This window comes from Agelaius phoeniceus, chromosome 7 (genome assembly GCF_051311805.1).
Source record: "Agelaius phoeniceus isolate bAgePho1 chromosome 7, bAgePho1.hap1, whole genome shotgun sequence".
NCBI lineage: Eukaryota > Metazoa > Chordata > Aves > Passeriformes > Icteridae > Agelaius > Agelaius phoeniceus.
In genome coordinates this window covers 31,909,149-31,925,502 of record NC_135271.1, presented here as the reverse complement: position 1 = coordinate 31,925,502, position 16,354 = coordinate 31,909,149, and the positions used below count along the sequence as shown (strand labels likewise).

The 16,354-nt window shown below is 38.0% G+C and overlaps 1 protein-coding gene across 4 annotated transcripts in view; it reads right to left on the bottom strand.

Moving 5' to 3' along the window:
* Positions 1–16,354, bottom strand: part of STK39 (serine/threonine kinase 39) — a 77,318-nt gene that overhangs the window by 44,799 nt on the left and 16,165 nt on the right. For 2 of the 4 annotated variants that reach the window (XM_077181443.1, XM_054636356.2), the window contains exons 2-10: positions 16,113–16,225; positions 11,078–11,186; positions 9,610–9,751; positions 9,176–9,231; positions 7,400–7,509; positions 7,200–7,301; positions 6,874–7,007; positions 3,615–3,663; positions 3,443–3,508 (exon numbers count right to left, since the gene is read on the bottom strand). In XM_077181443.1, the coding sequence (XP_077037558.1) occupies positions 3,443–3,508; positions 3,615–3,663; positions 6,874–7,007; positions 7,200–7,301; positions 7,400–7,509; positions 9,176–9,231; positions 9,610–9,751; positions 11,078–11,186; positions 16,113–16,127 (783 nt within the window). In that variant the 5' untranslated portion in view covers positions 16,128–16,225. Of the gene's footprint in view, positions 1–3,442; positions 3,509–3,614; positions 3,664–6,873; positions 7,008–7,199; positions 7,302–7,399; positions 7,510–9,175; positions 9,232–9,609; positions 9,752–11,077; positions 11,187–14,961; positions 15,156–15,191; positions 15,313–16,112; positions 16,226–16,354 lie in introns of those variants that run through there. The other 2 variants (XM_077181444.1, XM_077181445.1) reach the window with 2 other exon arrangements.

The following is a 16,354-nucleotide window of genomic DNA, read 5'->3' as shown; positions in this document are numbered from 1 at the left end:
GTATAATAAAAACTGGTATCACTCACAGTAATCATCTCTTCATACTGTCAACAGGTTTTTCCCACTAACACAAAACTCTCAGCTCTAAAAAAACTTTCTATTTCAAGCAACTATTAGAAGTTTTCTGTTACAAGTTTCTATTACAAGCACAATGCAATACCATCATTCCAAAAATAGAATCCAAGCCAAATTATTGCTCAGATTTTTTTTTATTAGCAGCACTTCAGACGGCAATAAAATGAAATGCAGATACATGTTTTTCCCTGTTCGCTTTGGAGAAGTGGCAGTCATGCAGGAGATTTGAAAAGTAAAAAAATAGGATTATAAAACCAAAAAATTGACCCAGGGCCTTTAGGCATACAGAGTACTTAGAGTTATAATTAATTTTTTAGTGTGACAAGATTTGAAAACTGACTGCGGAACTCTAAAAGCTGTTTCAAATTGCTCTCTTCCAATACAGCAATCCTAATCACAAATGAAACAACTTAGTGTTCAGTTCAAAATTAAAACTACTTCAGCACATGCTAATAAGTAGTATATGCAAACTCTTATATGGTGGGCTGTTTTATGGCAGCAGTGCACATGGCCCTCATCCCAGCAGGACAGGGCAGGCTGCTCTACCATCACACCATCTAACCAGGCAGAGGCATGGAGTGCCAGGGCTCCTACATTGATATCAATAACAAAAGTGTGGCTTCAGAGCATGTCCCTGCTTACCCAACCATACTGAGCTCAGACCATTCCTCAAAGCCTTTCCTTCAGCTCTTGTTGATAGCAGCAAATAGCAGCGATGCTCTCACAGGTGAGCAGGCCCATTAGTGAAACCCAGAATTGCCAGTAAGAAGTTGCAGGGTGTAACACTCATTCCTGTGGATCAGTACCAATATGTATCGAACCAGGTCCTGCACAGGAAGAGGCAGGACACGCTCCTCCTGGGTAAGTGGCTCAGCATTGTCCTTAATTACTAGGCTAGGGCAAGGAAGGACATCATTTAAAATTCAGCAGAATTAAAAGCAAATAAAACAATGGAACAGGGGAAATGTGCATAAATACATAGCTTACAATTCTAATGTTACACAGTATTTTAAACACACAGTGAAGATGTTGCTCAATTATTAAATTGGGGTTTAAAGCGGGACATATCTTTATAGCACCAAATGTTCTCCTCACACATACAAGACCTGCGTATTTGCTTTCAGGATTTCACAAAGAGACCTGAACTCATATTTAGAAAAAAACAGATGCCAAGAATAAGCTATAAAGGCAGAAGCAAACACTATGTGGGAACACTATGTCAAGAGAGAAGAATTTCAAGTTAAAACTAAACTGAGACTGGAGTGCTGGGCAACAAGGCAAAGCAATTATACATGTGGTAAATGGAAGAAAAATTAGATTACCAGAGGGCAGATCTGACATCTGTACTAGCAGTGGTGCTACAGATCATTAGTCATAGGCATTTCACAGCAAGTGCCACAGAAGATAATTTAAGCAGTGATGACACCAGCTCCTTCCTATCTATTGCTCTAGTAATATTAGTTTTTCAATTACAGGTGTTACTTCTTCCAAGAGAAACCTCTTAGACATTTTACATGTAAATGTTTAAGCAACCAAACTCAACTTACACAAGCTTTTTAAACAAAACCCCAGAGTTTTATTATTAAAGTACATTTATATTTTATGGTGTCTTAAAACAGCAGCTACATGCACAGTTCTAACAAGTAAATTAAACTTTAAATCCCCAATGAATTTTAATATTGTGTCCTTTTAAAATATAAATAATTTAGCATTTTCAGTAACTAAAATCAAAATATATTCCCCATTTATGATGTAATTAAAGACATATTAATTTGTATCCACCACTGTATAGCTTTGATTTCAGAAGATTCACACCTCTTTCAAATTAGAAATAATTGTCAAAGAAGCAATTCAGAAAATTATTTCTGGTGGCGTAGGGCAGGCTATCCTGCATTCCCCTCGCAGTTCCAAGTGCTCTGTTATCTAAAGGAGTATAAAGTACTACGTGCGTGCATGCATGCGCTAACCGGCAGTGTCTAAAGCTGACCCGGGATGCAGCGTGCAGGAGGCCCAGCTCTGTCAGGAGCCTGGCTGCTACCAGCACATGTCTGGATCCCTCCTGCGCTGCCGGGGTGCAAACCCAGAAACACAGGACGGGTTTTCTCCGGCTGGATCTTGGTTTGTGTGGGCATTGCTGCCACCGCACGGCCAAACCCTGAACACTCCTCCTCCCCCTTCGCAGGCTCCAAACTGCTCAGCACGACACTCCTGCCACAAACCCTCTCAGCAGCCCCTCCTACTCAAGCCTCCCAGAGCCCACCACCGAGTTCCCAAAATTACTTCCATACGAAGAAGATTCGAAGGAACTTGAAGCACGCAGATCTTGCTGACAGTCTCTTTCAAATGCAAGCCACCAGCTGTGAGAACATGTCAGTGTTGTAGAACTACACTACACCAATAGTCCCAAAGACAAGAGAAAATGGTGCAGGTGCTGGTCAGGGTAGCTGCAGCCCAACTGACATGCCAACAAAGGCTGAAACAGCTCCTTTTCTAAAATAGCTTCCTCCAAATATCCCCCCAGCAAAGCCTGCTTTTAGAAGGCTGGACTCAGCACACCACTGTGTCTGTCAGCTGCAGAGACTCAGCAGGCTCTGAGCAGGCACATCATACTGAAGAGAAATGGTGAGTTAAGTCACAACAGAAAGGGAAAAGGGAGTTCAATAATTTTTCACACACAAACAGGAGTCTACATTCATTCCTGTTTCTTAGCTCTTATGAACAGCAGTTTGCTTCATATTGAAAGATTTTACAATACTTACCTATTAGGAGTCACAATTTTTTTTATTCTGCTGCCCATGACTTGGTAAGCTCATTTATACATGTGCCAAAGGCACCACAGAAATACAAGCATAGCTGTGGATTTAACTCTGTCACCTGTGGAATAAGGCTCCACTGGTCTGAAAAACTCAGCAGCACTCTTGCAGAGTTTTAACCTTTTTGGGAATAACATTTGAAATAATCCAAAGAACCAGGCTGTTTTCAATAAATACCATTTAAAGTATCTTCACCCTTTCCTTAGGTGATCAATGAAGATATGAACTGTGCAGTTTATGAACCTATATGTTTGCAGGTCACCTTTTTTCCTCACAACTACTTCACCTGTAGCTTTCTAAGAGGAAGTGAGAAAAAAAATCCTATCAAGTATGACAAACATCATCTATCATTTTGACAAGGTCAGAAAGGAAGTAAAAATGCTTCAGGGCTTCCTAGAGAAAACAAAGCTACAGAAAACATTCATTCAACACTCACTATCTTTGATGGACTGAATTAAAAGTATGGCTCAGTTAGTCAACTAAAAATATAAGGCAACTGAGGAGTCTCTGCTTTATCTTCCACACTAGATGGAAAAATATGTGAATACACTCACCTTTTTTGCTCTTTGTGCTATATTAGGTGTTCTAGTGAGCAGCTTTTCAATCAGGTATTCTCTATTCTGCAAAACCAACATTTGTTAAGTTAAAAATCAATAAAAGGAAAGAAGACATTTCACATAGATTTTAAGGCAGAGCAAAATTTACTCATAGGGTTAAACGTTTTACCTTGGCTTTCTGGAAAAATTTGCATTTTAAAAGTTCTGCTGCTGTGGGCCTGAAAGATCAATAATAAATTAGAACAGAAAACAAAGACCCCTCCCAGTGAATACAGTACAGACGTTAGTTAAATGGTACGTCTCTAATACTTTGAATTAGTACTGTATGAATGGGGAATGAATGATCATAGCTACTGAATTAATTCACACAAACTCACTTACCACACATGAAAAAAATTAAGCCTCTCTATGGCAAAAATACCAAAAAAGAGAGAAAAAAAATCAGTCTCTTAAGCTGCCATTTCCCACCCTTTTTTGTTCAACACAAATGCATTTAACCTTTTAAAAAAACAAATAAGACAAAAAAAAAAACCACAAAAAAGGCAGGTATTGCTTTCTTCCCCAAATGACTATGAATACAACTAAAACTTTGCTCCACAGCAATAAAAGCATAGTTACATTTTCCATACAGCAGCATCGGTACCTCCTATTGGCATCCTTTTACCTCATTGATGTCAACAGATATTCTCAAGAGCTATACTGACACTATTTACAGGGTGCATAAACCAAAGAGTCATCAGGATAATCTTCCAATCAAACAGACAAATACAAACCAAAACAACAGCTGTAAGGTAAAAACTGACACTTCATTTTTACTTGCAGCTCTGTTTAAGTCTGTTTCAGCATTTCCAAGAGATAACCACAATCTCACAGCTATCAAAGTGATTACAACAGCAGGTTTTGTCTCCCTAGATTCAGGAATCTAAAAAGACACTTATCTAGCCAAAGCCAGACTCTGGTACTGAAGCAGACTCTGAAGAGAAAGTGAAGCATCTCTTGGGATGAGATAAAATCGTTTCCATTAGGAGCCCATACAGGACTAATTTTGATACAGCTAAATTTAGGGAAGTCAAAATCTTCAAGACCCATAATTTCTAAATAAACAGAAGAAACATCTGCTCTAGTTTTCCATTTGAATTCCAGCAAGAGATTGAATAGAGAACAAACTAGGTAAAACACTTAGAAAGCTTCCATTTGGAAAATCTCAATCTCAAAAAAACCCAAAAATCTGACCTAATTTATTTCTTTGAGGACAGATCAGTAAAGTTAGTGAGCAAAAGAGTAGTAGTAAATAGTCTGTATGTATATATCAGTTCATACTTGCAAGGAATAATGAAACAACTTGACATTAACAAAACATTGAATTTAGACAGACAACAGGTTCCATAGAGCACAGTTTTCTTCACCTCCAAAACACCAAGTTCTACAATAAAGGAGTTTCAATCACTGCTCCTGTGGAGACCACCAGACTTGGTAGTAATTCATAAATGTATCTTGGATGAGCAAAAAGGAAGGGAAAACCATTTAAAAGAAAAAATAGCTTCTGTGCCAAAATTTTAGAGTTCTCAAAGTACAGTGCTATCACATCTTACAACAGGGTTATGCACACTTAAAAGCTACATTTTAGTAAAGCTTCATCCAAACTAGTGTTCTCCATTCCTCTACCATTAATTATGCCAGAAGCTTCTGAACTGGCCTGGACATGTTTTCTGGCCCTGTTTTCCACACAAGCTGCAGCAATGAATTGCAGCTGTGGACTGTGAGCAGCATCCTTGGCACTGTGGAGAGAGAAACACCCAGAGAGATCCCCAAAAGAAAAACATCATAGTCTGAGACAGCAGCAGTGCAATGCCTGTCCTAGAATTTGCCACAAAGAGAGAGGACTTCTCCCACAACTGACATCATGGCTGCTGGAGGGATCTCCATGCAAAATTACATCCGGGATTCCAAGAAATATGATGACCCCCCCAGTATAAAAAAAATTGCTCTATACCCGTTTCTATCTGAACATCTATTTGCTGGTCTAATTGTTCCATTCAAGGCAATCTGCAGTATGAAGTTATTTCATGTGATTTAATAAAGCTATAAATTTAAATAAGTACCTTAAACACCAAAGCCTTTACTACATGTCAGGTAACTCAACATTATGTATTCAAGGAGACAAGGAAACCTCATTTTATTTACTTCTCATTCATTTATACCACTTTAATCTTGCCTGAAAATTGCTAGATACAGGAAACTAAAAGAAGCTTGATTATCAAGAGCTTGATTATCCATTATTATTATTATAATACCTATCTGTAAGCAGCCAAACTGCAGCACTAAGCTTAAAGCATCAGGACTTGCTACTAAGACCAACAAGGGTAAGGGGTTTGAGAAGCTGAAAGCAGTACACAAATGAACATTGAGTGAAAAAAATTTCAAGTATTTCAAGAATAAAGATGTGGCCACAATCTTTGTTGTTAATTGTACCTGTTCTCTAGTATTCCTGCTGTCACCTTTTCAATGTGACTCCCTACAACCATATCCTGCACTTGGGCTAACATTACATTAGGAAGTACACGCCACAAATGACACACACGATCAGGATTGCTTTCTCAGAAAAATCTTTCCACAAAAAATAGTATCTCTGAAACTCTAGAAAACAGTGATACACTAAACACTTTAGGAAATAAAGCTAATTACAATGTGCTTCCTACAATTCTTCAACAGAAAAAAGCCTGCAAAAATGAGTGTGCATAAAAATGAATAAATAAATTAATCATTCAGGGAACTTGGGATACCAACAATGGTTTTGAAATAAATGTTTAATACTTTCATCACCTTGATTTAAAAAACACAGCAAGAAAGAGCAAATAAAGACACTATGACATGCAGTTCCCTACATAAACATGAGGAAAACTCAACAAACTTGGAGCCCCTAACTTTACAGTAAAAAAGAAAACAAAAACATTTTAGCAAGTCATTTTCTCTGGAAATATCCCAGTTAAAAACAGCAAGTTTATGCCACAAAATGAGAAAAATCAACATAAAATTATTCATTTTTAATTTCTTTTAAAGGCCAAGAGAATGATATATTTGGTTACCAACTGTTCTGCTGCTCAATCTGAACAGTCTTCTTAGACTTGTGCACAGTATCAAGATTTATATCTTCCTTCAGATGAGAAATTAAGATGTAGAGCAAGAACTTTTATTTGATCCACGTTTAATTCAATACTATGTTTAAGTATAAATACATTAGGTTAACAATCAGAAAAGTAGTAAACTTAGGGAACAGTTAAAAGGCAATTTCTTCTCCCCAGATGGACGTGACTGAAGACTGCTATTTCCAAAAGTCAAACCATACACTTAAAAGATTCTATCACTGGAACTTAAAGTAGTCTATATTTTCAAAAATAATGCTATTTTACATGGCAATGGTGACTTACCTTTTGGAAGGATCTTTTTGAAGGCATAATGAGATTAGTTTCCTAAAGGATTTGCCATACTTTTTCATCATCTCCTTGTCCTCTACACCTGTCTCTAAAGTGGGAGGGTCATTTTGAAGAGTTAGCATTAACACCTAAAATAAACCCAAAAATGAGGTGTCATAAGCAAAACCAATTGGAAATTTAGAAATTAAAAGAAAAAAAATACTCCACAGAATACATTTATTTAGATACCCTGAGTTGCTATTGAAAATGCAGTAGTACTAACTATCTAGCAGCATTAGTAATACAGCTAACAGCATTAACAATTACAAAGTGATTGTTACTTTCATAGGAGGGTATTTGTGATAAGGTGCTGCTCCTGTTGCTAACTCAATGGCTGTTATCCCAAAACTCCACATATCGGCCTTGAAGTCATAACCTCGCACCTGAAACAGAACCAGAACAGAAAACAAAGGTGGTGATGTCTCAAGTTCCAAAATAAAAAGATAAAATGTTTTAAATTTTTGATTAGCATTAGAAATACCTGCTCCATTACTTCAGGGGCCATCCAACAGGGAGTACCAACAAATGTTTTCCTTACTTTGTTACGAGTAACATCACCTCCAGTTGCTAAAAATGCACTAACACCAAAATCTGGGAAAGAGGAGAAAAGTTGAAATCTGTTAAACTGCCAACAACAAAGCAAAAGTTTCACATTTTAGAAATAACGTCAGTTCCTGCAGGAAGGCTTATAAAAACTCTCCATTGCAAAGCTGACCTTTGCTCCATGATACACTGTTCATGAAATGCTATAGAATAGAAGGTACAGTTTTATCAGGGATAATCCACACTAAAACATCCTCAGGTTTAACCTCACAGTATGTGTCTTCCTGGATAAAGTTGCAAAGGACTCCAATACATCTGTCACCTAGGGTTTTCAAATATTCACTTTGTGCCAAGGTTTGCATCTGATATTGTTCAAAGACAAGGCGCTTCTTCTGCATAGCAACTAAACATGAATCTGATTTGAACAAGAGACAATACTTGATGTAATTTCAATTCTTATGAGAATTGGACAAACCAAAGGCAATCAGAAAAGTCATCACTAATATTCAATTAATAGTAGACCAGGACATGAATAACTTTTTCCAAATTCTGAAATAGAATAAGAAAAAAACCCAAAAGGCTGTGTTCTGTTAATCTGTTATTACTTCAAGGACAGCTGTATGATGTAGTAACATCATAGAGGGAGAAGTAGGCGTGTAAGTGGAAGAAAGAGCAGGTTCCCACTGTATGTAGAAATACTGTCAATTTTGAATGGAGCTGTATGAAGAGTATTTTCAACTATACTAGTTACAATGCAGTTATACTGAAATAGAGTATTTCACTATAGACTTCAAATTATTCCCTAATGCTTTCCTGTTGTTACCTGATTTTAAGGTTGAAAAGAAAACACCTCCAGTAATTACAGAAAAATGTAGATTTATCATTATTAGACACTGGCATATTAAAGCCCTTAAAACACATGTTTACGTGGTACTTTGAAAGCATAATTTATATAAAAATGACAACTTCTGTCTATAGCCATTTTTATTACTGAGGGCTCTCAGTGCTCAGTAACCCTCTTTAGACTGTGGGAGGCCTGGCAGTGTGCTGGGGGAAGGGGCAGGTATCACCACCTGCTCCCATTGTTTTCCAGATAATCTGATACCAGTCTGAGAGATGGGATATGAGCCTTGCTCTTACGAGACCAAATAATTCAATTCTTACAGATTACAGCTCAAGAAGCACATCAATGCACTCAGAGGACATTTAAGATGCTAAACTGTATCCAACAGATACCACTGCCAGACAAATGGCAGATATGCCAAAAATAATTCTCAGTGAGATATATCTCTTACAGCTCAGTAACTAGTAAACTTATAGTCCAAGTCCTTATGATGGACAGTACACACAGATTGTTGGATCTCCAAGAACTATTACAATTACTTGCAGAAAAAAATGAAATTAACAGAAATATCAGCTTCTACAATTTGCAGGCTGTTTAAGGTGCATGGGTGAATAAAATGGAAACATTAAAAGGACATTAGAAAACTTGCCTTAAATATTTGATGTGACACAGAGAAATATTGAATAATTTGAGTCAAGTATCATTAATCAAGAATCCTGAAATCTGAAACTGGATAACTTGTGGCTACAAAACCCCAAAAGGAATAGTTAAAAGCCAATAGAAAAACTTTCCCCCTTGATACCAGTTGCCCCAATCCAGCTGCAGTTACCTTTTGCTTTTATTTATTCATTACTCTACCACCACCATTACCTGCTATTTGTACAGAGCCATCCTCACCCAGTAGAATGTTGCCAGCCTTCAAATCTCTAGAATGGACAAACAGAGGTTAGCATGAAAGCACATACTGTGCATTTTATGCAAACAAATAAATATTGCACACTGAATAGTTTCACAATAGAGCATTTTCAAATTTAAAACCGAGAAAGGAAGCTGATGTGTAAAATGTAACTGAATAACATGAAAACAGAGTGCAGAACTCCAACTCTAACAAATTTTCACATATAAAAAGACCAGAATTCAGCTCAAGCATAAAGGAGCAAAACTCAGGAATAGATTTTAAGAAGGTAGATATTTAGGTTCAAAGTCTGGTTTACCATCTTTTATAAATACAGTCTCACAAACTAAAGCTTTCAACAAGCTACAGTCAATTTTGAAAATGCTTTTCATTATGTATATGCTCCTACCTGTGAATTTGCCCATTCCTGTGTAGATAGTCTAAGCCCTCCAAAACTTCTTTAAGAATTGTTGCTATTATGGGTTCTTCAAGCACACCATTTTTGTGCTCTCCTCTGTTGACAATATACTTTATTATATCAAGCATTGAACCTGCATTACAGATCCAGGAGAGGAAAAAAGCATATACAAAGCATTATCATATCAGATTCCTTAGAAAGCTGTATTTCTTCATTCTTTCTATGCTACTGCAATTTAAATTTTTGCATGTATGTGTAAATGCTCCATGTAACTAGCTCTTAGAATAAAGCACACCACTAACCCATTCAAACAAGATATAGAGCACTGCTTTTTGTCAAAAATACTGTAACACTTAATGCTCCATTAGAAAGATCTGCTAACACTTGCAAAGCAACCACTAATTAAAAATTCAGGAGTACCCCATATTTAAGCAGACATGTACTGCAAAGATCTTGGATTATTATCCAGTTTAGATCACACTTCATGTATTCACAATGTAAACACACAGCTGCAAGATTGGAAGGAGACAAATACAAACAAATGATAACATTCCCAGTGACACACAGTTTGACATAGAACCTCAGTTATTATACACTTCAAGGCTTTTAATGGAAACTTTTTTTTATCCAAGTACTATTCAACAGCTCACAGTAAACTCCTGTCATGAATCACTTGTTTCTCTCATGGTCTATGCCTGCTTCTGCTTGAACTGACCAATTCAACAAAATGTGACACAACAAGTGCTATGAGCACTTCCCCTCCTTGTTTTCCAGCATCATGGTGAAGCAGCCTGCTGCCATCAAGACTAATCTTGAACAACATCAGGTAACAACCGGGACCAGAACAACCATTTTCTTCTGGGGCCTCTCTTTTCTGAACTACAAGCACATTAAGTTCAGCCTCCTTTTTCCTCTTTCAGAACTAAATAAGAATTTCATACCAGTAGCTATTATCATAAAAAAATGCAATGAGTGTTTGGTTAGCTTAAGCAATAAAAAAGGATGCAATATGCGTAATACTTGGCCTAGGATGGATCTTGCTTGAATAAGGAATGAGTAATACTCATTATGAAATCAGATATATATGCATTCTTATAAAAATACAGAGGATTCTAGAGAAACTCCATAAAACATCACACTGAGAGGATTGAATTCATTCCAATCAGTTTTCCCTACACAGCCTTAATAGAGAAGTTTCATAAATTGGTTCAGAATGAAAATTAAATTCTGTTTATATAACTACTGTATTTCAGTAATTCTGAGCCCATCCTATGAATACAGTTATACAAACTTTGTAAGCTTGCACATTGCTCCTTAACATGCCTACATCTCGAGGTTCATCCTATGCAGTGTCTACCCCTTTCTCATTAGTTTAGCTCAATGAACTCACAGGTGGTACATTAGGGAAAAAAAATCCTACAACTGCCTTGCAGCTAAACAAGTAAAACCAGTAACTTACCCCCACTTAATAGCTTCATAACCAGCCACAGTTCATCCTTCACCACAAAAGATGTGTAATAGGTCACCACATTAGGGTGATTGCACTGACTCATTGCTTGAATTTCTTTCTGTAAGAAATACAAAGCCCAAAACAACAGAGCCAGCTATCAGTTTTGCTAGTATAAAGTTTAATTTCCAAAGTGAAATACTATAACAGAACTAAAGTATGTACAGAGTATGCATCAAGGCATTAAAACATTTCAATTTACCTAAAGATCTGCATGCAAGAAAAAACATTATTGCTAAGAACATGAGGGAAGTTTGGCCATAACATACAGGCATAGCTACACCACTTTTCTCCTGAGAACAGCAAAGAAATTACTGTTAAAATCTCAAATTCACAGTAAGCAATGAAGAATGAGTAGTCTCCAAGAGCTGAAGGTGTGGGTAGAGGCTGGACAACAAAATGCAAGGAAAGGTCAAAATCTACTGCATTTTCTGTTCAAAAGTGATATGAAGAGAAGAATGGGAACAGGTAGGAAAGGAGGAAGGAAGCCGTCGAACAAAGGACAAGCACCACTGGCTCAGCTGCTGTGGGACAGACAGGTAGACACCAGAGCCACACAAGTAAACAGAAATAGAGAAAAAGCAATATTACAGGCTAAAAGTCATAGGAAACAATTGACTAGAGGAACACAGAGTCACTAACAGATGCACAACGTGGCACTACCAAGTAACAGCATCTATGACACGCCACAGCTGTACACATTAAGAATGACTGTCTTGTATCTGTTAATTCAAGCAGAGTTCTTTTTCTATTCACTCTTTCACATAATTGTTCTGTAACACCTTTCTGGCACTCTCATTCTTCTGCCAATCTTTACACAGGAGCATGAGGCCTCTTCTGTACCACAGGGTTTGAACTCACGCCAATTTAAGATGTCCCAACCCTACTTCTCCCTCTTTACTTCCAGCCACAGAGCCCAAATCCACCCCTGGTGCTAGAGGACATGCCCCTGGAGGGTGAGCTAGTCTGGAAGCCAATCCAGCTAAAAAGGTCTTCCTCCTCTCCTCTATCCCTGAAAAGCAACTGTTTGAGGGGAACCATTTCTCTTTGACTCAACAGCACTTGTGCAAGTTACACACTAAGCAGGTCCCACTTAGGTTGATTCAAGCTGCCAGAAATGGCATTTTCAACTTTAAACTTCATTTTAGCAATTGTTTGAAAGAGGTTCTTTGTTATTTGCAATGTATTCAAAATCACAGCTGGTTTCTAACAAAAAGTTAATTATATGTATTAAAGACTGGGATTTAATCTCATGGTGCTTGTAGGAAACTATTAAAGTCATGCTGTAGTTTGACACACATTTCAGCTTGTTCTGCTGTCCATAGTCCTCCTCCTTAGACAATTTGTGAACCCTGAAACACAGGGTGAAGGAAGAATGCCTGGATAATGAATCAATGAGCCAGAATAATAAGAGCAATTTGCAAGATAGCTCCCTGTCATCCCCCAGAAGACAGTAGGTGAAAGACAGAAGACAGACATGTAGAGTACATTTCCCTCTCCCAGAAGACATGTCATCTTAAACACAAGTCCAATTACTGCCTCATGTTCTTAATTCAGCTACCCATTCCAAACCTTAACTGTAACTCCCCCAGTCCTGGTTACTATTTCATTTCTTACACTGTTACATTGTTTTCCTATGCTGATAATACAACAGTGACTCAAAAAGTCCAGCTGACACCACTGGGCAAAAATGCATCTCATCTATTTTTCTTAGACATTAATAATGCAGAAATGTGACTAATTGACTGAGATAATCTTCACTATCTTTAACTGAAAAGTGTTTTGAATATTTTACCTCCCTGCATCAACTCATGGGCAACAATTGAGCTACCACAGTAACCATTGCCAAAGGCACCTTGCATCTCAGCTTCCATGACTTTTTTTTAAAAAGAGTCTTTGCAAAACAAAAATAAACAAACAGCACCTCATGAGAGATAAGGGATGAAATTTTAGTCAAGAAAGAAATAATATCAGACTTGTGGTTCTAGAAAACTCCTATCACAAACAGAATAGTAAGCCTCCACAGACTTCATCTATTTGGCTATGGCCCACGATATGCACAGGTGAGAAAGAAAAGAATTCATTTAAAATACACTGCCAGGGAAACGGCTTGCAGCAGAACATTCAGGAGAAAACACTGGAGCTTTCTCCACATTTATGCCACCTCAGACATTCAACAGCAGCAAAGAAGTAACAGCAATTTAAGTCTCTCCCTCATCCCTCTCTTCCCCCTGCCTTGCACTAGTATAGGCATTTGTGTGCTTCACCAGGCAATATGCCCAGGTTAAACGCTAACCTCTTTCAGCCAGGTTACTCCTGATCCAGTTTCACGGAGCAGCTGCATAAAAATGTCTTTCAGCCTAAGGGCAGGTGGGTGACACAGTTAATAAGCAACTGCAAGACAGCTCCTTTCCGTGCTGGGCTGCAGCAGCAGCGGGCCGGGCCATGAGCGGGCCGGGCCCTGAGCGGGCCGGTGCCGCCGCCCCGCGGGCCCGGCTCCCGCGGCCTCCTCACACAGCCGGGGGCTCCTGTACGCCTCCTGCCCCCGGGGTAAACACCGCAGAACGGCCAACAGCCTGGAAAATCCCTTCAAGCAAATTCTACACAATGTTCTGGCCTTTGTGGACTTGAGGGTTTGATTGTTTTAAAAACCTGGAGGTAAAAGAACAGGGAGGACACCCAGTCAGGACAGTGCTAAGGACAGGACTTTTCCCTTGGCTTAGGGGGTAAAGGTACACTTAGGTTGCAATAGTGAGAACACGGGACATTGCAGGAAACAGAGTATCGAATTTCAGGAGTTTGGCAGTTTGTGTAACCTCAGTAATATTTAAACTCCCTCCCACACTGCCTTTCTATTTTAATTGACACTGGCCCAAATCCTGTCTGCTTCTATGGGTTGATGCATTTCCACTTCTCTCAAGGCCACACAGCTGAGAATTTGTGAAGAGTGCCTGTGCACAGTATTCATAAGCACTCTGCACCATCATTTTAAAAAACAGCGTGTTCAGAGAACAGACAGTTTTAGAACATCCCTGTGCCAACAAAAACTGTTTCATCAGAAAAATGATTAAAAACTGATTAAGCTCAAAATTTTTAGACTCAAATTCTGCCAAAAACACAAGAACACTAAGTACTATCAACTGAAATGAAAATGTTACTACAGTTGTAACAAGAGTTTTGAAGGTCAATTATGCCTTTTTCCAGAAAAGTCTCTATTTTTCAAAAAAAATTTTAAAGTTTCTCTAATAGAACTGAGTCATAGGTATACTGAAGAAAAAAGCTAATTATGTATGTGTACGCATGCACATATGTGTACACACTTCTATAGCTCTCCTAACCAGGATCCAGGAAAATCCCAATTCATGTTCAGACCAAAACAGCTCAACAAATTAAAGAAACAAAAAATCTGAGCACAGAAAAGCAGAAATTGACTTATGCTATAAAATAAAACAGATGGTATGGACAGTTGTCTTTGTACCAAAAGAAAGCAATATAGTACCAAAAATTCAAGACCTACTGCCTCATTTGACAGACAGTGGAGACATGTCAACAGTAAAGACACTCAAGCATTTGGCAAGGTAACTTTTTACAAGCTTGTAACTAACTGCAATCGTTTCTCCAGACCACAACAATTTCCCTTGCAGATTTCTGGCAGTTTTGTCTGGTTTTGCTTGTTTGCTTGTGACGTTTTAATTCTTAATTCCCAGTATTAGTTCAAATTCTAACCAAAAATTTCCAATTCTGACCAATTTATCTTACAGTTATTAGTATTTATTTTTTAATAGAAATGTTCTTTGGGGACTGTAGCTGTTAATACATCATGCACAGCATCTCACCTTGGGCTTAAAGACAGTTCAGAATTTATCTTTTGAGTTTTCAGTTGACAGAATTCTCACTGCCTCAGAAGCAACTTCCACTACCACAATCCTCGTAAAAAGCACAACAAAGTCGCATACAAGCGGTCACATAAACTCAAGGCAAATGCCATCAATCACCAGGGGAAGAGCATTTTGGGTCCTCCACTGTAAAAAAGCCATTTTATCTGAAGAAACTGGACGGACCATACCCTCTGTATCAAATTCAAGATATCTTTTGCACTGGCAATTCCCTGCTGAGGAGATCATTTCCTTCAGAGGCAGGAATTTCTGCATTAGAAAAAGCCCACAGTCTCTAGGCTGTAGTATAACCTGTGGAACAGAAGAGAGTGTTCTCACTTTTAGAATGGTTCTGTGTCCTTCAAATCTTCTTATGCTGCCTATACATAAACACACAAGTCTTACAAGCACCTATCTAGGAGCATTAGAAAGCAATAGGTTTTGTGTTTCAATAGTTCTTCGTGAATTTTCTGGATTGCCATAACCAGTGCAGAGGAAAAACTCTCGCAGTTCCTTTACAAATGTCTTCTTACAGGTCCCTTTCCTCTCTGACCAGTGGCCCAAACAAATAATATTCTTCAAACATTCTTGTTATGCCTATCTGATAAATTTGTGTTACTAGCTTTAACAAGAGTTTCCTTGTTACATGGCTGTGCAGCCATTCCTCCTTTTCTCCTTAAAAGTTATCATTATGAAATGATCCAACATGTTTTAGTGCTTCAGACATTTTAAGGAGACTTACTAAATTTTTTCTGCATATTTTTAATCAGTGTTTAACCAAAGGAAAATGTATCTTTCCTCAGTATTAAAAAACAGACATCTAGACAGTAATAGCTTAAAAACTGAGCTTCCAGAAAACAAGAGTTTAGGGTCCTGCCACAGTAATCCCAGGTTGATTATCTCAATATTAAAGTTTGCATATATCGTTTTTGTGACATGAAAAAATATGCATTAAAAATTATCTTTAGGGAATGGTGTAAGTCTTTAAGATTATTTTCAAATCCTTCTCTCATATCCTGCATAAAATTCTACCTCACTCTTGGACCAAGCAAAAAAAAAGTCAAAACAGAAGGTAAGTCTCCATGTAACATGCTGCCCCTTTATCTACTTACAAGTAATTCATCCATACTGGTTTGGCATTTTTCTAAGTTGATCCTCTTTATTGCTACACGTTCTTGCCTGGGTTTGCAGAGTGCTGCCTGGACAACTGCTGTAGCACCGCTACCTGAAAAAGGGCAGGAAAGGAACAGTCAGAGATCAACAGAGATTCACAGATGAGGTAAACCAGTGACCAGCATGAGAAGCCCATACTGACAAAGAACTTCAAAGCTGCTGTTTATCCTTTTTCAGTGCT